Here is a 24,986-nt window from a genome sequence, read left to right on the forward strand (position 1 = left end):
CAGGTTTACTAGACAGACAGACAGAATGAAGAGCTAGTAATGGAGCTAGCCTGGCACGATGAATTATTGAGCAGGACACTAAATAGGACCATCAGGTCCCGGTGCCAAGTTCCAAAGAAACTGTCGTACTGTATAATGAACCAAGCAATTCATTTGCATCACCCAACAGTCATAAGTGGCCCGACCAAACCTGAGCAGACTCTCCACATACAGTAACATCAATCAACACTGAGGATTTTACTGCGCAAGTAGTCAGTGGTTTATTAGTACATGTTAAATGGACTGCATTTATATACCATATCGTCGCTGTCCGGTGGAAACCTTGTATCTCCAAGTTTCAAATGTGTATGTTCTTTCGCAAAGTAAAGCCCTGCTTCATCATACAAGGCCGTCGCACAAAAGTAGTGAAAACAGCAGATCTACAAGCACACAACGCCTCGCGGCGTTGTGTGCTTGTAGATCGGCTGTTTTCACTATAGTTTAAATCATTTTTAAAATGATAAATGTAAAACGAACGGTTTTGGACATACAAGGTTTTCACCCGACAACGACGATATAATTGACCATTTCTAGTCACCTGACCACTCAAATGCGCTCTACTAATATGTACTTCACATTCACCCACTCGCACATATTCACACACCAAGGGCAGAAAGCAATGCAAGGCACCAACCTACTGATGGGGAGCAGTTTGTGCGTTCAGTGTCTTGCTCAAGGACAGTTCAAGACAAAAATAGGAGGAGCCGAGGATCTAACCGAGAACCTTCGGCATCCCAGGCGGCCGCTAGCCTCTACCCCCTGAGCCGCTGCCGAGCACAAGTGACCATGTTACCTCTCTGCTCACTGGTGCAGCAGTTTAATACGTTTTAAGCTGACCGCAATTGTGAGCAAGCCCAGATCCCAGGCTGCTCGCTAGAAGAACGATTAAAGTGATGAAAGAGAGCAGCACACAGTGTTCAATACACACTGGGTGGCACGTATGAGAGACGAACGAAAGAAATGAGTGAACAATGGAATAAACACGGACATGAAAGGAGAGTGCTCTGTTCTAAACTCTGGGGCAGGTCAGGGTCAAAAGAGTTGTGTTAAGCTCAATAGCCACAGTCAAGTGACTCAATTACCACGTTTGCTCCTTGTGTTGACCCCTCAATTAGTGTGAAACTGTAACAATCTGCCCACCAAATACAGTCATTCATCACCGGCTGCCCAAACCACCAGCCTGCTTCTCAGAGCCACTGCGCCGGAGTAGAGGGCAGGCAGGGGTCAAATTAAAGCTTGGCCACTGTAACTACCCTCCTTAATATCCTCAGCTCAAACGGGATAAGCTCTGCTAGGTCCACAGTCATTAAACATGCAGTATCACCAGCCACCAGGCATTAAGGCAACTTATTGTACAGGTCTGCTAACAAAATAGACATGGCAATGTGACTCTGGGTACAACATGGAGGATAGACATTCCCAATCCCAAGCCATGGGTTATCTTCTGGCATACATAGCAGACACTCCAGAGTTTAGACGACAATTGTTTTCTGCAGATGAACGGTAGGGTTCTATGCTTTATGGGGACTCGGGGAGAGAGGCCTGCTGTAAGTAAAAGTAAAGCAGGAGTAACTAAGCGCCGGAGAGCACAGATATCCAGATAAGGACTAAGAGGGTGTTAAGTTGGTAGCCGTAGCTCTTCCACCAACTTCTGCCCACAGTTGGCCATTCAGAGCGTCTCTCAGCCCTCCTGTCAGCGCCGTCCCGGCAGAGACACGCTCCCCTTACCCCTCTCCCACTGCGGTTTGTGTTGCAGCCGCAGTAAAAGCGAAGCTGTGATGATTTAATTATGATACCGGTTCATTCAGTCACCGAGGTTAGGTTTCCAGTCGAGGGTGAGCTGATATGAGCTTAGTTTAGGTTTACGTTTACACAGATGCACGTCGCCTCCTGAACGGCTCACATTTAATCTCCCTGGACGGGCAGCCGGAGGGTGGGGTCCCCGGAGGGTAGCGGCCCCATCCGGCCCACTGTCCTGCCACGGCGCTGCACAGCCAGGCCTGTCCCCCTGCTCTCAGAGGCCTAGTTTATTCATGACAGATAACTATGGCTCTCCCTCCACTGTCTCGCTACCTGCACCAGTTCATCTGCCGCAAAAGTGAGTAATACACATCACTCTGGGGGATTGGGTTACCCAGACAAATGATTCAGAAGTGTTGGACTGACTGCTTTGATTAATGGGCATTACCTTCTATGGAGTGGCAAGCGCTATCATAATTGATACTAAACTCGACCCTGTTGTACCTTGCTTAATTAACCTCTTGGTCTCCTGTACAGTAAACAGTGAAGGAAGCAGCCAGCCTGTTATTTCTCACAGAACACCATCTCTCAGCATGCAAATGTTCACTCTGATCCCAGGGCCCTCTGCCTTTACTTTTGAGTTTGATGGCTCACAATTCCTTTTAGCTGCAATCAATACCTTTTAAGCAAGATCTGCATCCCTTAATTAAGGCGAGTGGGAGATATTAATTTAGAGCCATTATGCATCCAGGCCTTATGGTGTCTGACATTTAGTTGTGATTACACCATTGCCTGTATACTGTCACGGAAGTCATTAGACTGCTGTCATCCCAACATGTTTTTTTCTGGCCTGATTAACACAAGCTTTCATTAACACATAATACACAGTGACGGCTGTACTTCTATGCATTAAACCTGGGAGGGTCAGACAGGAGTAATTGCTTTGCCATTAACGTTTGGCTTTTCGTTGCTTAATAAGACGTGTTTCTCCATCAGTCTGGGAGTGGAGAACCAAGACAGGTGAGCCAACGCCCCAGTTCGTCTGACCCTTGAAACTGTGTCCCAGTCACCTGCTTCTTATTTACACTCACATCTGAGGCCATGGTGAACGCTCTGACATCAACTATTCATGGCGCTTTCTAAAGCATCCATCAGATTACAATTGTGTCCCCCGATGAGAACGAGGGGCTGTGTTACACCTACTGAGTAGCAAGGCCCCTCGCCTCACTGGGTTAAAGGAAAGAAATACGGTGCCATCCCTTAGGAACAAGCGTCAACACTGCACAGTCCCTGAATGCTGCTTCATAATATATACATCTAAAAAGATAATTAAACTTGGATTGAATTTACCCAGAATGATTCACTCTAACATTGCAATATTGTTCATATGAAACTGGTGTGTAAAATATTTCTTGTCTTCTGTACTACACTACTGTGTTCAATGCATCAGCATTCATTATGTTTTTTTGACGCTGTGTTTAATTAAAAAGACAGATGGGTGATTAAAAAAACAGTGTGTATTTGAGTGGGGACAGACAATTCTCTCACTCTATGTAAGTGCTTGCTATTTCGGTTGACAGATACAAGGAGAAAAGCCCTGCAGACCACCTGGCTGAATTATTTCCTTGGAAAGCAATCTAATGCAATATCCCCAATGACCTGCTCCAACACAAATAACACAGGCCTAGCGGTCAGCCCGACTGCATTTTTAACGGAGATGTTGCATGTACATGAGGTGGGTCAAAAAACAAATTATAAAGCAGATAAATAGCCATAAGGCTCTGCCTGGTTCGCTAATACTAAACACAATGTCGCAACACTGTCTGTAAACAGATAATACATCCCACATCTCCACTTCTGTTTGGTGGAAACTGCTGTATGCAGCCATGCTAAACAATATGGTTGGTCTTCTTAATCAATTCCGAGGGATTAGTTAAAAGTGGGGGACAAAACATTAACAAATCAGGCAGGTCTTTCTAAAACGGCACCATAAAGACATGGAGCGGCAGAGCATATGGATTTTCTGCAGGGCTCAATTGCGTGAGAAGTTGTTTGGCTCGCATTATTGACTTTCCCAGTATGGCGGAACCGGGTGCAGTTTAGGTGCCTTTTCCTCAACTCTAATTATGTTGTCATAAACAGGAGAAGCCATTAATGAAGCCCACTCATGGCTTTAAAAACCACAGATAGGAATCAAGCGGATGAAGCGGAGGAGTGCGACAGAGGTCTTAGATGAGTCATGGTATCAATCATGGCAAACTGCCCCCTGTTGAGGGTTGGTCAATAAGTCAGCTGCAGCAGCAACAGAGTGTAATGGAGACACCGCGGAGAATGGGAGACATATATGACCCGGGAGCGCTTGTCATGTTCACGGGGCCATGGTCGTGCATCAGCCCAGAGATAGAGCCAGTCTGCCATGCAGCTGCCTGCAAAATCGATATCACGCATTCACATAACATGTTATATGTATGTCCCATGATGTCCAAGTCTGGATATACTGTATAAGTGTGGAGACTGGTGTTTGATTCCTCTACCTTCAGCTGCGCCAGTTGCTCAAACAAACTCAATTGGCTGTGTTTGTGGGTGGGAAGACAGTAGGGGACAGCGATCCCTGTCTCTGCAATAGCAACTCCTACAGGTTGGTTTGGGGCCACCTGTTCTACAGAGAGTGGAACCGGGTATCAGAGGAGACATGTGGTCTACAACAACCCCAAGATAACAGCAGGGGTTGGTACTATGTACTGTACATAAGGGAATTGGCATAACCGGCAAAATTAAGGAGAATCATTTTACAATATACTGCAACACTTTACAGTAGTTCATTTTTAACGTCTCCTGATCGAAAGTCTTTAACATCCAGTAAACTTTGAATAGAGTGTGCATTCATTTGGATGTATCCAATAAAACAATGGTAAGGATCCAAAGTAGTAAAACGAGGCCATCTCTTATGACTGACATGTCAAGGACATGTCTACCCATCTATAAACAATAGGTCCAAAAAAGCAGGTCACCTCAAGTTCAGCCGCAGAGAGAGGGGGAAAGATCAATAGAACATTTGCTGTACAATGAAAGCATAATACCAAAGAGGAGAAAGTGATGGAAGATCTACACCCAAAAAAATAATCTCTCAGTTGAACACATTTTAAATGTGTGAAACTTTTCCACCCATTTTATATGAGTAAATTTATATATGGGATATATGTAGTCCCAAGTCAAATCTACATTCAATGCAATGCATGTTGTTCAATTAGTCCAACTCATTTTCATTAACTTAAGCCAAGTTAATTATATGAACTTAATTAATTTACGTTTGTCCAACTCAAACAAATGTTAACGTAAATGTGTTGGTTCAACTCATTTTTATGGAATTAAGCTAAGATAAATAAAATACTTTTACATTTACATAAGAAGAGTTCGGTTTCAGGTTTTCTTCTGGATGATTTGTTTCAAGTTTTACAATATCAACATACAGATGCATAATGGATATATGCAATAGCAGTGATTATTGAATAATCAGAACATTTAAGAGAAAACCAACGCAATAACCTCAAAGTTACCATGAGTTCTTCTCTTTTAGCCTAGCATGGGGAGGGAGCTCAAGCTTAAACTAGCAGCCTAGCAGTTAGGGTTAGGGTTTAGGCTCAAATACTGACAAATCAAATTCTGACATATGACAGTCATCTTGCCAAGGCAGACACATTGATATGATACATTTAGCATTTTTAGCTCCCGAAAGCTTAAACATTTCCCTGAAAACCTAGAAAAATGCTGTTCCCAGCATGCTTTGCATAACATGTGACCAACTTATTTGACCAATCAAGGGAAAGGGCTGGAGTCACTTCTCAGATCTGTAAAATGTACTTAATAAAATTGAGTTGGATTCAAACAATATTCTCAGAATGATTTCAGCCTTAAAAACTACTCAATAAAATTGGTGAGAGGCGTGGTTTATGGGACTCTGGGAGTTTTCATTGGAACTCATTTTCAATGTGTTTTTAAATTCCATTACTAAGATTTGAGTTACATGAATGTAATATAAATGCATAATGTTAAATGAATAGATTTTGTATAAGCACTATTAATTACATTTGAGTTGGAACAATTTAATAAAAATGCATATATTGTAAATGTATATATTTAAGGTAAGCACGATTAATATTTGTTCAGTTACATCAATTCAATACATTTGCATATATTATAATTAAATACATTTAAATAAAGCCAACATAATGTAAATGTATCACATCTGGCACTATTAATAATATTTGAGTTATATCAATTAAATGTATATGCTTATGCCTTGAAGTGAAGTAATTAAATAAAGCAAACATAATTTATATGTGTCACATTTATAGGGGGGTTGAATCAGTTTTTTGGGTGTAATGACAAATTTGTTTGGCTGGAATTGTTTCATTTGATTTTGATAAAAGCTGTCAGAACAGCATTGGGAAAACAAAGTCCCTGTTGGCTCGAGGAGACCAGAAGAGAGTTTGAAATAGCCGAGGGATAGAGTATTTCCCATTTTCTTTATGTCAAAGGCACTACAAACTGGTCTGTTGCCTGAAGGAGTTGTCTGTGGTGAATTTCAGACAATCTGGGCACCACATCCTGATACAATACAAATTCAATATCGTTCTGAAGGTACAGTGAAAGGAAAAGGACTAAATATCTGTATGTACTGTAGTTTTGTCATATTTTCCCTAAAAGTATTTGAATCATTTCTGAGTAAGCTGTAAACAGTGAACATTGCAATTCTTGCATCAAGAAACAAATATATGTTAGTAAATAGAGTGCTTCCTGGGAAGTCTCTCCCTTGAATCTTGATGAGTTACTTTACAGCATAGCATTATGCATTATGATGTGCTAGTCCAGGCATGAAGAGCAAATGTACACTGGGTAGTGGGTACTAATGATAAACACACATTTTACATTAGCGTCCCATGCCTATGTATGCATGACTTATGAAATTACGAGAATGTGTCTGTAGTGTAACTGATATTATGCTGTATCCACAACTGGGATCAGCAGTAGTCATCTTGCTCCGATTCTACATGCATTTTTATATCATGGTGGCCACTGTATAGCCATTTGGATACTTCGAGGTGAGAGAGGCAATAAAATGTAATTACAACATGTTTTTTACTGCTAACTTCAAGACGGAATCACAACCACCGTTTGATAGAAACACCAAAGCAATTTCATGTCGCCTCTGAAAAAGTGTATCCAGCGAGAGGGAAAAGGCAGAGTCACGGTTGAGTAGTGGAGGGGAGAGAGAGGGAGGGAGGTGTTGATGGTCCTCGATGGGCTAACACCAGACCACACACTCACGCACACCCCACACCTAAACGAGAAGAATCCATTTCAGGCAGACACATATTAGATAAATATTTATATGCCATAAACTGTATCAATAAATCTCTCGGGGAGGGGAGGCTATTCTGCAACATGTCAATAGCTGATTTCACCAGCAGATAATCATTTTTCTCTCCATGGTAGGGCTTGATATGAAGTCGATACAGGTTGTCAGAGTTCATTTTGGCCAGAGCGGCTGGAGCGAGTGCATCTGGAAGGATATGGCACCTTACTATTCAGGTCTATTGATTAGATGGCGGTGCGTCGAGGGGGGGGGGACTGGCTGTCATGTCTCTGTGTAGTATGTATGCTGGAGGGAGAATGGAGGGGTTACGAGTGGGGAGACACAGGGGAGTCAGGCCTTTTAATTGTCTCTTTGACACTCTCTGCTGCATACAAGTAGCCATGATATGCCGAGTTGGGTGGTGTGGGGAGGAGGTGGTTAGGCAGCGGTCTGAAATGGCAATTGCACAACAGTACTCAGAGACGATGAACATATACAATCAGTCAGGATAAAGATCTCACCCTTGGCGGCATGAAAGGGGAAGTGAGCAGCGCCCGGGAAAAATCAATACGGAACCACTCATTTTGGAGGGACATGTGTGTCACAGTCAATAGGAGTTAATAGGCTGGGCTGTTCGGCGAAGACAAGCGGCTGGGGAGAGCAGCCCTCTCTGACAGCTTAATACATACTGAATGGCACGCTGGTAACGTGTAACAGTCACTATGGACACATCAAGGTTGGAATGGAACCTGATGGGCGCCGGCAAAAGTTAATTATAGAAAGGAGTTGAAGGTCTTCCACACAGAAGTGCCAAATTACGCATCCAGTGATCACAACAAACCCATGCAGCTGAGCTCTGACCAACACAACCCCACTGACCCAAACAACAGCAGCATACTGGGGCCACGTACAGCCACGTATAGTAAAGCTATAGCACCTATACTTGAGCTCTCTTTGTCAACGGTGCAGAGACTACAACTATTGAAACAATAGCAGAAAATCAAATAAAATGAAACAAGTAGGCCTACAATTGAAATGGCAAAATCTCACATGACATCAAAGTAAACACAATCAAAATACTATTTCCCACAGATACCTGTATACATACGTCTGAGTGTCAATTGAAGATCATCCCATGAGACATGTACTAAATTCAAAAAAGCTTTGGTTAAATGTAATCTCCAGCTACATGTAAGGTTTTAAGAGTCATTTTCATTTAAACGTTGAGAACTATGAGGTCACAGTGTATTTGTAAGTAATAATGAATTAAAAAAGATGTTATTGGATAATGCAACAACAGTTTCTCATCCACAAAGCTATACCCCAACTCTAACATTTTAAAAAAAATATCTGGATTAGTTAAAAAGTTTAACCTAGTTTAGTATACATATACGAAGATAATTTAAATCATCAGCCATGAACTTTTTTTGTGTGAAAAATAAAACCCCTAATTGTGGACCAAAATGTTACACACATCTATCTATAAATGCGAGAAGTCTCTGCGTGCGTGTGTGTGTGTTTGTAATCCGCGTATCTCGAGAACCGTTCGTCCCACCGGCTTCAGATTCGGCACGCGCGTTCCCCGCCGCGGCACGGAGTGCAGTGCCGGGTCTCGACCCGACCCGACGCGCGGTTTTCCCGAACCGGCGCGAAACGTTCGGAATCTCCTTATGCGGGGTTGATTGTTGACATCAGGCTGTTTCTGAGGAAATCGGCGAAAGCTCTGACTCATTGTGACATCACTTCATAAAAGGCTCTGACATCACGTACGCCACATGAGTCAACAAAAAATATCTGTGAGTGTGTATGTATGTAGGTAATCCGCGTATCTCGAGAACCGTTCGTCCCACGGGCACGCGCGTTCTCCATAGACAGATATCTCCATATATGGGCATAAAATATGGGCATAAAATGGACGCAGACAGACAGATACAGATATCTCCATATGGGCATAAATGGACACAGGCAAACAGATGTTCAAAACGGGTCCTATGACAACAGGTATAATGAGGTTTGCATTAAAGGGGGAACCGGCACTGTGTCTGCAACACAGTTGGAGGCACAGACAGATACTCCATATATGGGCATAAAATGGACGCAGATAGACAGATATCTCCATATATGGGCATAAAATGGACCCAGAACTATAACTGCAGTGATCTCCATATATGGACATAAAATGGACGCCGACAGACAGACAGACAGACAGATACAGATATCTCCATATATGGGCATAAATGGACACAGGCAAACAGATGTTCAAAACGGGTCCTATGACAACAGGTATAATGAGGTTTGCATTAAAGGGGGAACCGGCACTGTGTCTGCAACACAGTTGGAGGCACAGACAGATACTCCATATATGGGCATAAAATGGACGCAGATAGACAGATATCTCCATATATGGGCATAAAATGGACCCAGAACTATAACTGCAGTGATCTCCATATATGGACATAAAATGGACGCCGACAGACAGACAGACAGACAGACAGATACAGATATCTCCATATATGGGCATAAATGGACACAGGCAAACAGATGTTCAAAACGGGTCCTATGACAACAGGTATAATGAGGTTTGCATTAAAGGGGGAACCGGCACTGTGTCTGCAACACAGTTGGAGGCACAGACAGATACTCCATATATGGGCATAAAATGGACGCAGATAGACAGATATCTCCATATATGGGCATAAAATGGACCCAGAACTATAACTGCAGTGATCTCCATATATGGACATAAAATGGACGCCGACAGACAGACAGACAGACAGATACAGATATCTCCATATATGGGCATAAATGGACACAGGCAAACAGATGTTCAAAACGGGTCCTATGACAACAGGTATAATGAGGTTTGCATTAAAGGGGGAACCGGCACTGTGTCTGCAACACAGTTGGAGGCACAGACAGATACTCCATATATGGGCATAAAATGGACGCAGATAGACAGATATCTCCATATATGGGCATAAAATGGACCCAGAACTATAACTGCAGTGATCTCCATATATGGACATAAAATGGACGCCGACAGACAGACAGACAGACAGACAGATACAGATATCTCCATATATGGGCATAAATGGACACAGGCAAACAGATGTTCAAAACGGGTCCTATGACAACAGGTATAATGAGGTTTGCATTAAAGGGGGAACCGGCACTGTGTCTGCAACACAGTTGGAGGCACAGACAGATACTCCATATATGGGCATAAAATGGACGCAGATAGACAGATATCTCCATATATGCATGGGCATAAAATGGACCCAGAACTATAACTGCAGTGATCTCCATATATGGACATAAAATGGACGCCGACAGACAGACAGACAGATACAAATATCTCCATATATGGGCATAAATGGACACAGGCAGACAGATGGTCAAAACGGGTCCTATGACCAGGTAAAAAACAGGTATAATGGGGTTTGCATTAAAGGGCGGGGCATTCATTCCCTATTTACATTGTTCCGAGTTGGCCAGGTCGCCGACTAGACGCTGGGCCGCCCGAAGGGCGGCCCAGCTTCTAGTACATTAAAACGAGCAAATGAAAAACAATCTCATGACTTAAGTTTTCATTGCTTTACCCCAAGCATGCTTTTCAGTTGAAAAATGGCAGTACGGTACAGGAACATTTACTTTCAAAATTGCAGTCAATAAATTGTCAGAGACTTGAACTGCTGAGAAACAAGAGTATTACATTCTGACGGAAGAGTTGGATCAGTATTCACAAATCTGCCGTGGAGACGTTTTGAAAATTTTACATCTTGCTGGCTGATAACACATTCCTACACCGTTTCTTACAGATGAAGACCTCATGCACATATGATCACTCTTCACTTTTTAAAAAGAAAATATCGAATTGGCAGGCTTTGTGCGTGGTGTGCACTGTGCAGTCAGAATCTCTTTATGTTAACTGGCCAGTCAACGGTCCACTATGCTGACCCACTCTGACATTGTGTACAAAACCAAATAATTAACAAAACTCGTATGTACATGATCATTTAGGACCAGGGCAGACCTTCTGTTTCAGGGGAGCCAGATAATGGCCAAGCACTAACATGTCTTCACCTGAGGGCTTCTCTACACTGTCAAGCGGAGCCCTTCCCTGCTCTAATTAATCAGGGCCCTAGTAGCAGCCTCATCACAGGTTAATTGGCTTGGAGAATGGGTGAGGGACTCTGTGGCAAAAAACAAACAGAAATACACTTCCCAGTGTTAGGAGAACATATTCTATCTTCACTGGTATCACATCCAGACTGTCCAAACACTGGGAAGGGGCTAATAATAACTTAATTAATTGGGGTTCTGTGGGTCACTCTGTTTGGTTCCATAAAACAGGATTCTCCCTCTTAATTAGTGCCCATTAAGACCTAATTTGAAATTTGATCATCTCTTAATTTTCTACGGCTAATTGATAATTAATTACATTCTCAGCTTAAAGTAAATCTTTGACCACAATACATTTTTATTTTTTACAAATAATGCCAGTATAGGAAGTCGTGGTATGAAGGAAACATAATGCATGTTCAAAGTGACTTTGCCAACTTGCTTGTCTACACATTCTAACACATACTCTAAACCACTGGTTCCCAAACCTTTTAGCTCGAGACCCAAAGAGAAAATAGTAGTGAAAATAGCAGATATACAAGCTCCTAATGCGTCACAATGCGATGCGTTAAGAGCTTGTAGATCGGCTATTTTCACTACTTCTTTAAACGTGTGTTTGAATGTTTTTATTTACTCATGAAGCATACAAATGTGTCCACAACCCATAAATGGGTCCTGGCCCACGGTTCTCTAAACAGGTACAGCTCCATTCTGATGACTCTCTGGCCATAATAACCACTAAGAGCAGAATACCACAATACCACAAGAAGCTATATAGAAAAAGGTAAGGAAACATTCGACAGTTTTACTCTTTCACCAGTGTGTGTGTGTGTGTGTGTGTGTGTGTGTGTGTGTGTGTGTGTGTGTGTGTGTGTGTGTGTGTGTGTGGGACAAAGACTAGAAGCGAGGTGTGGAGCCACTGTCACACTGTAGGGTAGCACAGAAAAAGGGAGAGCGGATGTAAAAAGGGTCTTGGCTCCAATTGACATTTCAATAAGTGGAACACAGCGTTAGCAATCCAGTCCCAACTTTTCTGAAACAATTATTGAGACGGTACCTCCAGGCCATGTGTGTTCCTGGTCCCCCGAGCCCTGACGGCTGAAACAGTAATTGACTAAATTGTAGAACACATCAGGGCCATTTACAAATTTGCCGAAAATGAATCGTTTAAAATGAAATGAGGGTGACTCTCAAATTAGCAGGGAATATGATTGAGATGTGGCTCTGGGAATTAAGAAACATGATTTGGAGCTCCGCAAAAAGGAGCATCTGTGAATAGTCCAGTATTACAGACCACACTCCTCTGGCTCCTATTTAAATATCACTGCGGTTTAGCAGATGTTCAGTAAAACACCACAACCCAGACTTAAATACAACGACTACGTTTCATTATTGTCTCACAATAAAACATGGAATATGGTCTGGACCAGAGATTCTATATCCATGTCATTTTAGTTTGCTGTGTTTGTATCTTGTATAAGCCTATTGTGTGACGCCTCGTGTTGTATTATAGTTTATCATGATGCACTTGCAAAATAATCTACCTTTACCACTTAAAACCTGGTCCCCCATGCAGGGGTCTTTGTCCCCTCCTTTTTTCCCCTCAAGACCAAATCTCTTTGACAGAAATAGCTGATCAACAAGCTCACAATGAAGCATTGTGATCTTGTAGATCTGCTATTTTTAACCAAATGTTTGCCTATTATGTAATGCCCAGAATATAGATGCATGTGGCTAAGCTGAATTTATGCTTCACCGTTTTTGCGTATAGGCTACCGAAAATGATGTGAGGGGATATGATCCGTTACTGGGTTGAAAATCTGTCATTTTCGGCAAACCACCCCGTCGTAACCTAAGAAGTATTGTATAAGAGAAACATCAACTCAATTTCTAGTAAAGTAACACATTCTACGATGCCTGTGTATAATGTACAGCCTTCATAATGCATTATAACACATGCAAAATGAATTATTGCGACCGTCAGGTCGCAGTTTAGTATCAAAACCTCCACCGGCCGTCCGTCCGTCCGTCCGTCCGTCCGTCGGTCACACGTCACACGTCACACCTTTGCCCTGCTCATATCTCCGCATCAGTATGACATCACACTGCTTGGTGTGTGCCGTCAGGGTCATTTGTGTACGGTGTGATGTCATACTGATGTCAGCAGTGTGATGTCATACTGATGTCAGCAGCTATGTCTCTATATATGGAGTTATATGTTGTTCGTGTCCAAATATGGGGCTTGTGAGGTCAGACTTAGTGAGATTCGTCGGTTATCTCCATATATGGAGGGAGAACCAGCTTATGAGCCGATGAGTTGTGTCAGAGTCGAGATCCTGCTTGCATCTAATCTGTCGGTAGATAATGCCGGTCTTATATAAGGGTCATTTGTGTACGGTGTGATGTCATACTGATGTCAGCAGTGTGATGTCATACTGATGTCAGCAGCTATGTCTCTATATATGGAGTTATATGTTGTTCGTGTCCAAATATGGGGCTTGTGAGGTCAGACTTAGTGAGATTCGTCGGTTATCTCCATATATGGAGTGATGTGTTGGTTATCTCCATATCTGGAGATTCAACCTTCAACGATTTTGACATCTTGTTACTAATCTGTCGGTAGATAATGCCGGTCTTATATAAGGGTCATTTGTGTACGGTGTGATGTCATACTGATGTCAGCAGTGTGACAGGAGATAAACGACCAACGGTCGCTTATCTCCCGATTAGGGAGTCTTACTGGTAATAGTCTATATTATAACGCCTTATGTCTTCTATCAATAATCATAATGCATGATATGTTCAATACGGTCACATATCACAATTGCTCATAATTGCTTGCTCTACCTATTTTGCATTAAAGGTTATACAGTAATGGTGCACTGCCTTCTGTAACCATCTCCACCTAAGGATAGTGTGATTATTGCATGCCATTAGCTTTATGACAGCTCATTGACTGCCTCCAGTGCATTCATCTCTATGTGTTAATATGTAGAAATAACTCACTTTTGCACCGTATATAAAGAGTTATTACACTGTGCCATAATGTCCATAAGACAGTATAACCTTTCATACAAAAATGCAGAGCAATTATGAGCAAATGTGATATCTGACCTATACACGTCCAATTTATAATCACTTATGAATGTTGAAATAAGACAATAAGTCATTATGAAGACCTATAGCTACTCTTATAACACATGTGGATACTTAATGAAGAGATCTATAATGCATTATAGCTATAGGTTTCATAGAAAGTGTGCAACTGTGCATTATGATAACAAATGTGTCAGTATATTTTCTAAATCACATATTCATCCAATTTCAAGTCATGACACCAACTAAATTGTCAGCTAAATATTAAAGTAAAGAAATGTGAATACTAACGTTCTAATATTGCAAGAAGTACTGACTTCCATTTCAGAGAGCGAGGTCTGAACTCACAGAACCATTCCTAGTTCAACGATTTTTTCCCCCTTTTTTTGGTTGAAAAGCAGCGTGATAAATCATAGGGTACAAATCTCATTGGTTTAAACATATTGTGCTGCGAGGTGTTTGGGAAAGTGATCTTAGCTACATTTTACAGGCTGTACTCATTTCTGAAGAACACCAACAAATTACACTGACTGTTAAGGGCCTGACAGATTTGATTGATTGTTGTGCAGACACTGTGTTGATTGTTGCCTGTTGTGCCATTTCTGTGGCTCCCAGCAGCCACCGCTTCCATCTCACCCGGGCTAAACTCTTCCAGCCAATGAAGAGTAATTACTAAGTTCATTAGTCACACTAGTGGCCTAGAGTATTATTAAAAGAAGATTTGTCATCAACTCTCTCTCTCTTCACTGCTTCTGAATATCTGAACTGTCTCCATTTTGCATTCAAGTATGTAATCATCACTCTGGTTATGACAGAAAGATGTGCTTGTGCATTAAAGGCATGAAATATCCAGGATAGCTTGTTTGGGGCAAATGAGGGGAGCATGTTAAGTTACTAAGTAACATTAATGTCTCAAAATGGATTGCAAGTGTTAAGGTATCTGTAAAAGCGGATGACAGAACAGGAAGAAATGATATTAAAGACAAAAATACATACATACACTTTACCCTAAAATGGACAACAGGAGACATTTATCCCAGTCTGTCTGAAATGAAGCAGCCACAAGCTATCTAAGAGCAATGTCCAAGTAATTTTTCTTTAATAGGAAAATTGCTAGTTATTGATCGGCACTTTGCAATGCCTGCCAGCTACGCTCCAATCACTGGAGCTGTCAGAATCATGGAAGTAGTCTCCACTCCTTTGCGATTTGATGCCACGCTGATATCCCATTACTGGCACATTTCCAATGTTAATTACCTTCAACATAACATCATCTCCCTCGAAAGAGCCTCACGTAGGCCACTACTATCTCACCAGAGGACAGCGGGGGGTAAGAGTGATAGGGTGAGGGTGGAGATATCATGCTTTGCCTGTCTAGAGCTTGTGCTGAAGCCGTGCACCACTGACTCTGGCCATTAGGCAGCATGATGGGCTTTTCCTTTCCAGACCATTTCCTGTGGCCAAAATAGCATAAAAACACCATTTTGGCTCGATAGCAAAGACTTCAACTGAATAATCACAAGGGTGAAACTGTAACTATTACAGAGGCACCTCTGGGATATCCATACATAACAGGGGTGTCAAAAACACTGTAGGTTTTCTGGAGGGCAAAGTGTTTAAAGTGTATGCTGCTGGCTCTTGCTCCAACATCTGCTTTTAATTACTCAATTAGCGCAATCATTTAGTCTCCTTGACATTCATCCAAATGGCAAATCATAGCCGGAAGTTGTTCTGTTTAAACAGAGCGTTAAGAGGAATCATGAAAAATGCATACATGATAATGTATATGGATGCTTAACTAATTGAACCAATTAAGGGGAGGGAATTGGTTTGAGTGAGAACAGCCTCGGTGTCGCCCTCCAGGAAGACGCTTTGACACTTCTGATCTACAGCCTCCCTGCTCACAGTGCAAGGCCTGGGGTCATATTTCAGCAGACAAAAGGACTTTCCCTTCAGTCATACAGCAACAATGAAAGCGACTATTCAATAGGCAATGCACATTTAAGGATGTTATGATAACGCATGAGGTCAGCCCGCGGTATGTGTGGTGTGTTTAGAGGCTTTAGAAAATGCAACTGGATGGTGTGTTTACAATTGACTTGGAAGGTCTCCCCCAGCCTCAGAATGAACTGCAGGTTAACACAACACCTGCAGGTTGGGTTTATGTACAGTAGTTACAAGTGGAACCTACAATTCCTCTCAGTATATTTCAATGCTCTTCTTACGTCTAGCATACAACAGTGCCATAAGTATGAATGTAAATGTAACTGATACTGTATATGTCTATTTCCTCATGGACATAAAAATAGATCAACCTCAAGTCCAAATGAATGTTAGTTTGAGGAATAGCATGCTTATGCTTCCTCCCAAAGTTAAACCAATGCACCCCCTGTCCCCCCCTCTTTTGGACTACCACCCACCCACCACAAAAAAAGAATGATTGTACCCCCGCGGTGGTGATTTCCTGCTTGCTATGGATGCATAAATAAACATAGGCATAAATACACAGAGGACACTGACTGGGACTTGCTGGCCAAGTGGGGCAGCTGTTATTAAAAGGGCTATTTATCACTGTCACCCCACTCAGGTTCCATCCCTCTCTGCCCTCCAGCGATGTCACTAGGCCGCACAGGAACAATGTGGCTCATCCAACCAAACCTACCCCCTCTACCATGCATGCACAAAAACATGCATGCACACAGACGCCATGAACACACAGACACACACAAATATTTAGAAATAGAGTGCAACCTGCATGTATAAACTGGAATGTGTTGCAGAGATGAGCTCTTGCAACCCCCCCCCCCCCCCCCTCCAAAAAAAGAAAGAAAAACCAATAAGCACAATAAACAGGAACCTCACTACTGCTTTTAGTCCAATATCTACAACGCATTTACACTACACACACCAAACACACCTTTCATTTTCTGCTCTGCTACTTTATTGATTGTGGCTACAATTACCCACTTTTCTGAGGCGCTGTATTAAGTGAATTCCCCCTTTGTTGGACAATAAGTACAGAAGGTTGGCTAAGCCATGCTATCCTTCAGCCTAGGGGGACAGTCTACTTCTCCTGCACCCTCATCATCATTAGCAAGCCGAGATAAAAACACACCTCAATTAGTTCACCTCTGCAGAGGGGAGGCACATCAAGTAAAGGCACGTGCTTCCACCTGACCCCTTACACACTTCCACTGCCAGCTGTCCACTATTATGTCCAGACTCAGAGGCCCAAAGAATCATGTTCTCCGTATGTCACACATTTTTAAACATTCACGGCATGGACATATTCAAGCAAAAGTCTTCATAAGCTATTCTGCCCGGGGGCCAAATGCGGCCTGAGGACACATTATATACGGCCCATGGCTTCATTCCTAAATCGAGTATAATTTGTCAGGATTCCTTGTTCCCTGTTGTCTCATTCTAAAGGGGTCAAAGAAAGACAGTTTTATTGCACGTCGGTTACATTTGCCAATGTGAAATAACATAATTTGTGTTTTGTTCAGAGCACACACATAACAAAAGGCTATTGATATTAAATATTGATGATGATAGTTAAATAAAATTTAAATGTGATGCATATGTATGTGACTTTGTTATGGTCCAACCGAAATTATGTCAGGAGATGTAGTCAGCCCTTTTATTTTCTAATGTGGCCCCCTTTAGAAAAAGGTTTGGACACCCCTGTATAGAGCATAGTACATGCATTGTTCATTTGAGCAATTCTGTTCTGATCTCTGAAGTTATGGACCCGCAAGGGTAATGTTTTCACACTCAGTATTAAATTAACACCCGTGTATACAGTGATCTGTAACCCTTTATAAACCTCTCATGCACTGCACCAGCAATCCACTCACCATTAATGAAGTGCTTACTTAACCAAATTAGACCCCTTAATTCCTAGTAATTCAACATAATAGCTATCCTCTCTGCCAGAATTAACGACACCTTGGCAGAAACGCAGGAGTCTCTACGGGGCCCGGGACGGCAGAGGAAAAAAGGCAACCCCAGCAAATTCCATATTCTTTGATAAATATGTAACAGTATGTATATAACTGTTAAAATGCATAACCCTCGCGTAAGACCCCTATCAAGTCTGCTTTACACCTGTATTACATTTCTCCTTCAATCAGCAGCTTTTCTCAGACACCGGCCTCCCACGAGGAGCAGAAACCATTACAGGCGACCGAAGCTCATTTGCAGAGAGATTGGAGATCATGCAGTATCAAAAAAGTATGTGAGGCATTTCTGAGAACAGAATTGATTTATTCCACTTGTGCGTTTGTATGCAGCAGCGGTATCAGTGTATTTAATGTAAATCTCCATCCCACGGCCCACAGAGTTGCTGTGTAGGTATAGTTGCTCTTGAGTGCAATCAAGCGACACAGGAGGCCTATTCTTCGGCTAAATTAAAGCAAGGACACCTCAACATAATGTCAGGCCACTGACCCCCTGATCATGACCAATGTAAGCAAAGCAAGAACTAACTACATGGATTGATAAAAAACACCCTGATCACCCTGCTTTGCATGATTCCGCTGGTGCCATTTGTTTATGATACAGACACATTAAGGGCTCTTTTCTGGGCGAGGGGAAATGAACAGACAAATAAATAAATATTTCGGAAGATTTCAATTTTTGACTTGACAAAAACAGATCACGCAGAGCCTGTGGCTAGAGGAGCCTGACTGCAAGCTGGTGGGGGGTAAAAGACGGCCCAGGGGGGGCGAGGAGGGCGTCTGTTTTTTAATGAGCTGAAACTTTAAATACTGCATAATATATAATAAAAATGGATAGTTCATTTAACTCTCCCGATAAGTCACAGGAAAAAAACTATTAAACTCCATTACTCTTAATGTCAACAGAGTAAGCATTAAGTATGGATGAAGTGAACGTGATATCACATCACAGCCGAGAGAAAAATAAAACAATAATCAACTGACATTGAAACAAAGAAATATATAACTAAAAGTGCACTGAGCTAAACCCATTATAAAGCAATGACAATGATGTATTATACTACTAGTAACCCTTTTGGAACTACTATAAGGACAATAATTTATGCATTCTCACAAAATCTAATTTATGAGACCTTGATGGGAAAGTCCTGTATTTTTCATTCATTGCACTTAAGTCCTTATTTCAACTGGGGCCCATCTTGAGAAGAACAAGATGACTGACAGGCTTTTCACCCACCCACCGTCAGGAGCTTGGGCACAGCAGGCACAGTCCTTCATTTGCCCCCCATCCTCCGCCACCCATCAAAAAGCCACACAAGAAAAAGAAGGATTGGGGAGTATAAAAAAGAAATATGGCAGCACTTGTCATCCTTTCCATTCTGCTTAGTAATGAGAGCGTTTTCCCCCCTGGGTGAAGAAATACACTATAATAGATTTTTAATGGATCCCCAACACTCCCCTCAACTCCCCCCAACAAAAACCACTTCCACACCAACAGCAAATGTAAAAGGTAGTAATTCAAGTTTCAACGGTATGAGGTCAGCAACTGAAACCACAAAGGTGTTCAACATCTATATTTCCTTTTTTTTTATGTTGCTCTACTCTCTTAACATACTGTAAACCTATCATTCAATAGGCAGTCATTTTCTGTACACCAAACAATAGGTCCTTCTAAGCTCACCAACTTCAATGTCTGTGTTGTGTCACCTGAGATATTTCTACCAGAAAAGTGATGTGATATGTGTTTTAATTGTGCCAAAATGCCCCGCCGCCATGTCAACTGCTACAATTTTGGCTGACACCTTGGAATTGAGGTGTAATGTATGGGTGATCGTCGTTGTGGTGGTCTGCAATGATAGTTGTGTTACCCCTGCTGTTAGACAAGCAGGCTAGGAAACGCTTCTGGCTTGTCTAGGGGCTTTATGATAACCTCGCCAGCATTAGCTGCAGGGGTGGTTCATACAATAATTGTTTCTGCCAAGCCATATATCTATATGACAGAGAAAAAATAGCGTGATTTTTCCTGCTAAATAATTGATTTTCGGAATCGGCCTTCTGCATAAAACACTTTAGTGAAGTGAACATGGTTTGTGGCATTATTTTCCCTTACACTAAGGAAACATGGGAATTTATAAGCCAATTAGTGTATAAATACAATTAAGACCTTGCGAGTTGATGAACAATTTCATTATTCCACGTTAACAACTTACAGCCACGCTACACTCAATTCCAGTGCTTGTTTTGCTTTTACCTCAACTCTAAATTGCATTAGTATTTAAAGATTTCACCTTGACAAAACATATTACCAGCTTCAGCATGCAATTAAACTTGCCAAGCAGACATTAATTCTTTGTTTATTACTACATTAGTTGTGTATGGGGTAATCTAATTCCATCAATAGAGCCAGGACTAGCCTGGCTTATTGAAAGGCATCAATCTCTTAACAGAGTCCAACTATATTTTGCTGTTAATTTACAGAAGGCCATTTGCAGGGTAGATATCCTAGACCTGTGCTGATGGTGACTGAGGTACAGCGTGTAACGCTAAGCCTCTGCTTGGGTTGAAGGGTTGCCCTCCCCTGCAGTTTAGAGTGGCCCAAAGGTGCAGTCCTGAAAACAAATACAATGATCTCGCAAGCCTCCAAAGCTTGGGTTTCACTGACTCACATCATCCTTTTAATAGCTAAACAGAAAGCTGCAGCCGGTTGCAGGCCCGTGCCATTATCTGTCTCACGCTGTACTGCAGTATCAATGCAGCCCATGGGTCAAAGGGTCAATGAGTAATTAAGACATGGTTGCCTGAGCATTCCCCATGCACACTTTCAGCACTGACGAAAGGTTGGAGATGAAAGGAGGGGTGGGATCTCCGTGTAGACTGACACCACGGATCAGATTTCCATAAGTGTGTCTAACTGTTCCTTGTTAAAGGCAATTAGTATGATTGGGAGATAGCATGGCATCAGCATGCTCCATTTAGGAATATTTTACAAATGAATGATAACAATAGGTAAAGTTAGAAGCATTGCTTACAGTGAAGGAATATTTAGTTAAATTATTTATTTGCTTCAAAAGAGGGATCAGCAACCTAGTGAACCTACACCATCGGTTTTGTTTGACAGCTCACAGGCATCTTGTAGGATCTCCAATGGCACAAATCATCCACAAATACCACTATCTGATAAATCATTTCTTAAAATAGTGTTCCATTTTAGAACTACATTATATTATCAAAAGGAGTTCTGGTTACTAAAATGTTTTTACAGGTATTATTTTGTTTTATTTTTATTGTAACTATTCATTATATTATTTTCCCCTCCCATGGTGGTGTGGGGGTAAGCTCCCAGTTGTGTAACTTTAACATTGATACCAAATCATCCAGTCATATGCACCGATTTAACACATTTGTAAGGTCAAACACCACCAAAAGGGAACAGGTAAAACATTGCCATGTAAGCTGATATCACAGCCAACCCCGAGAATTACCAAGAGCAAAGAGGGGCAAAAGGTCCATTGATTTACATGTTCAACAAGAAATTATTCCTGCAGCTTCATTGTTGCTAAAAGAGAAGAGGCCAAGGCCAGAAAATTGAGGTCGCTGATAAATGCTATTAGTGGGAGATGCTGAGGGGGGTTGAAAATCAATATGGCAGTTTGTCAACCTGCCTCTCATAGGGAGGAGGACTCTCCGCAACGGAGCCGAGCGTGCCCTGTCAGCAAAGCACATTATCAGAAATCAAAGTCCAGGGAAGGCCTCAAGGAGGTAATGCAGACGCCCATACAGAAAAGGCTACACTTTGGTAATTAAAACCCATTTTATCAGACCTGTCCTGTCACCAAGTCCTCTCCAACGCTATTGACAATCTGTTGCATGGAGAGTGATCACTAATTTCACTTTAAACAAATGAGTTTAGTTAAATTTCTGCATTTTACAAGTTAAACGAGGCAAAGGGGAATTGTAGTCAAATCAGAGATGCTGCTGTGCTGTTGGAAATTGGAATACTGTTCCATTATAACAACGCATTCATCTCCAATTGAGCAGTTAGAAGTTTAATTATTTGGCTATTAACGCTACCTATTTATCAAGGCAAGGCTAGGGACATTTTAGGCATGGAACTGTCAGAACTTTTAGAAGCCTCGCCTGATCATTAGTCAGAGTCCCCATCAGAACACTACGTTTATACAAAAGGACGTTTGATTCTTAGACACATGACCACATCGACATGCAAATCAATGGGTTATGATTATGAACCACAAATGATCTCATTCAAACATTTCCATAGCTTTAATAAGTTATAAATATTATAACAGAGTTGAAAGCACATGGGTCCAGTGCCAAAACCTCCCAGGTAAAACCTTTTGATTGTCCTGGTAGGGGTGCTGATTTGTGATCAACAGTTGTCACACATTCAGAAATGTCCCTCTTATAATATTAACTAAGTAGTGGGACTATAACAATGCTCGAAAGAAGACATTAGTTCAGTTTAAACAATCTTAATCACTGTCAGCTTTACACAAATATCATCAGGACAAAGGGTACAAATGTTACTTTATTCGATGCATGGGCCCAGTGTAGCAGTCTCTGGCACAGTTTAAATAGAATGACGGGGTCACAGACATAGCTATGTGTGTACGAAAAACACTGGTGATTTTTCTCAGTTCAGTACTGAGCTCCTTCATCCTCTTTGTAGGCGAAATGGACCTTCACCGGTCCAGCACTGGTCTGCACCGTCTCTGCAGCCCCCACCACCAGCCAGCAGCCAATGCCATAGGCTAATGAGGGGATACCTGCAACAAGTGGATACAATTAAATTGTGCAAAAATGACTTTGGGTATGAATATAAAACATTGATATTATAATGGGCTACATCTTATAAAAAGGGCCAAGAAAGGACATTACATTTATCCAACCACACTGACCTAGATTGATGACTTTCAACATGGTGAAGAACCTGTCCTCAAAGTCCAGGTTTTGTGCAGGTGCTTTAGTGCAGTGGTACTTAATGAAGGGGAAGCAGCCCGTCCTCAGTATTTGGTAGTTGGCTCCCTGGACGCTCCAGTTGAAGTTGGAGCGTCCGAACTGGTCGTTGTGGATGTCACTGTAGCGAACACAGTACGAGGTCCACGGGGGCAGTTTTCGCTGCACCAGGTGGCATGACAACACCTCTGATGCGTTGGGCCGCGGACCCCCCGCCTTTCCAAATGAGCTCGGAAACAGGGTGATTCTTACAAAGAGGTTGTGTATCGTCCTTAAAACTAACTTCATAACTTATACCCCTTTGTCAACTTGACTCTGCATTCAACGACCTCGTTGATTATTACTCGAACCAAATGTTAGCTGTGGACTTTACATAAAATGTCAAATCTGGAGATCCTTCAGCAGCAATAGAATAAATAGTAAACGAAACAAAAGAACGAATGGTTCCACCGCCGCGGAGCCTGCTGCTGGAATCCTGCAGCAGAAAGGTTATCAGCTGGCTGGCTGTCTGACAGGACAATAGCTAATGCTACTGTGGTGGTGTGCTAATACTAACAGGCACAGGCAGGATCGCTCACAAGTAAAGACCTAAATAGAATCAAATCTTCAAAAATAGATTCCGCTACACAGGGCAAGATTCCTAGTAGGTACATGTCGGCCCAAGGTGAAGGTATAATTCAGAAAGCGCTGTTCGTTCTTGCTGTAAATAGTGCTTGCTGTGCGGTACCAATAACACTCCGGTCGGAAACGCGGCGCAGCATTTTCTGTTCCTCTTTTGACAGCGGCGTCAGTTTGGAAAAAGGTAAGGTATGGCAACATGACTGGTGTCTTGCACGCGCGCCCTCGTGCGCGTGCAAGACACCAGTCATGTTGCCATACCTTAGCAACAGGCACGATTACAGTACATTTGATTATTTCCCCCTGTAGCCAAGGTATGGCAGCTGCCATAGCTTGCCATACCCAATTGACGCCTCTGGACTCCAAAGAGTGAACCTGATGACCATTGGTGGAAAAAGTACTCAATATGTTTTACTTGAGTAAAACTAAAGTATCAATACTCTGTAAAAGTCCAGAATTAAAATGTATTTAAAGGAGTAGTTCACCACTTTTCAACCTGTCTTCATATAATAGGTCCTCACTAATGTTCATGATAAAATATCACAATTTTTTTCTACTCGGTCCAAGTCTCCTAGGAGAGCTGTGGGAAGTTCAGAATCCATCGTCTTGTGACATCATCATTTTCCCAAAAAAAAAAATGTAATCAATATTTTTGAAAAAAATATTTAGATTTTTATTATCGCGAGAACAATGGCTTCCACTTTAAAATTGCAACTTTTCAGGAATAGAAAGCCTGCAGCTGGATTGGCAATCGATGATGTCACAAGACTATGGGTTTCTGACCTGCCCACAGCCCTCCTCTGGGAAAAAAAAAAAAAGATATTTTTGAGTGAGGACCAATTATATGAACATTTGAAAAGTTGAAAAGTGGTGGAGTGCCCCTTTAAGTACAAAAGTATTAGTATCAAAATGTACTTAAAGTACCAAAAGTAGAAAGTAGCCTACTCATTATGCAGAATTCATGTTTTCAAATGTTTTCACATGTTACCATTATGAGGCCCTCCTCCAGTACCCCTCCCCAATCCCCATACACACCCACTGTAACATCAAACTCCATTTTAACCATGATCAAAAACACCCAT

General features: G+C 41.9%; 1 protein-coding gene across 1 annotated transcript; it reads right to left on the bottom strand.

Annotated features, from left to right (window-relative positions):
- Positions 1 to 22,819: 22,819 nt before the first annotated feature.
- On the bottom strand, positions 22,820 to 23,978 carry cUnh15orf61 (chromosome Un C15orf61 homolog). The gene is made up of 2 exons (XM_080736097.1): positions 23,229 to 23,978; positions 22,820 to 23,096 (listed from the first exon to the last, which is right to left on the bottom strand). Exons 1-2 carry the CDS (start codon positions 23,572 to 23,574, stop codon positions 22,969 to 22,971), a joined length of 474 nt encoding a protein of 157 aa, XP_080592223.1. The 5' UTR covers positions 23,575 to 23,978; the 3' UTR covers positions 22,820 to 22,968.
- Positions 23,979 to 24,986: the final 1,008 nt, after the last annotated feature.

This window comes from Nannobrachium achirus (assembly GCF_963921795.1).
Source record: "Nannobrachium achirus genome assembly, chromosome: 11".
Taxonomy (NCBI): domain Eukaryota; kingdom Metazoa; phylum Chordata; class Actinopteri; order Myctophiformes; family Myctophidae; genus Nannobrachium; species Nannobrachium achirus.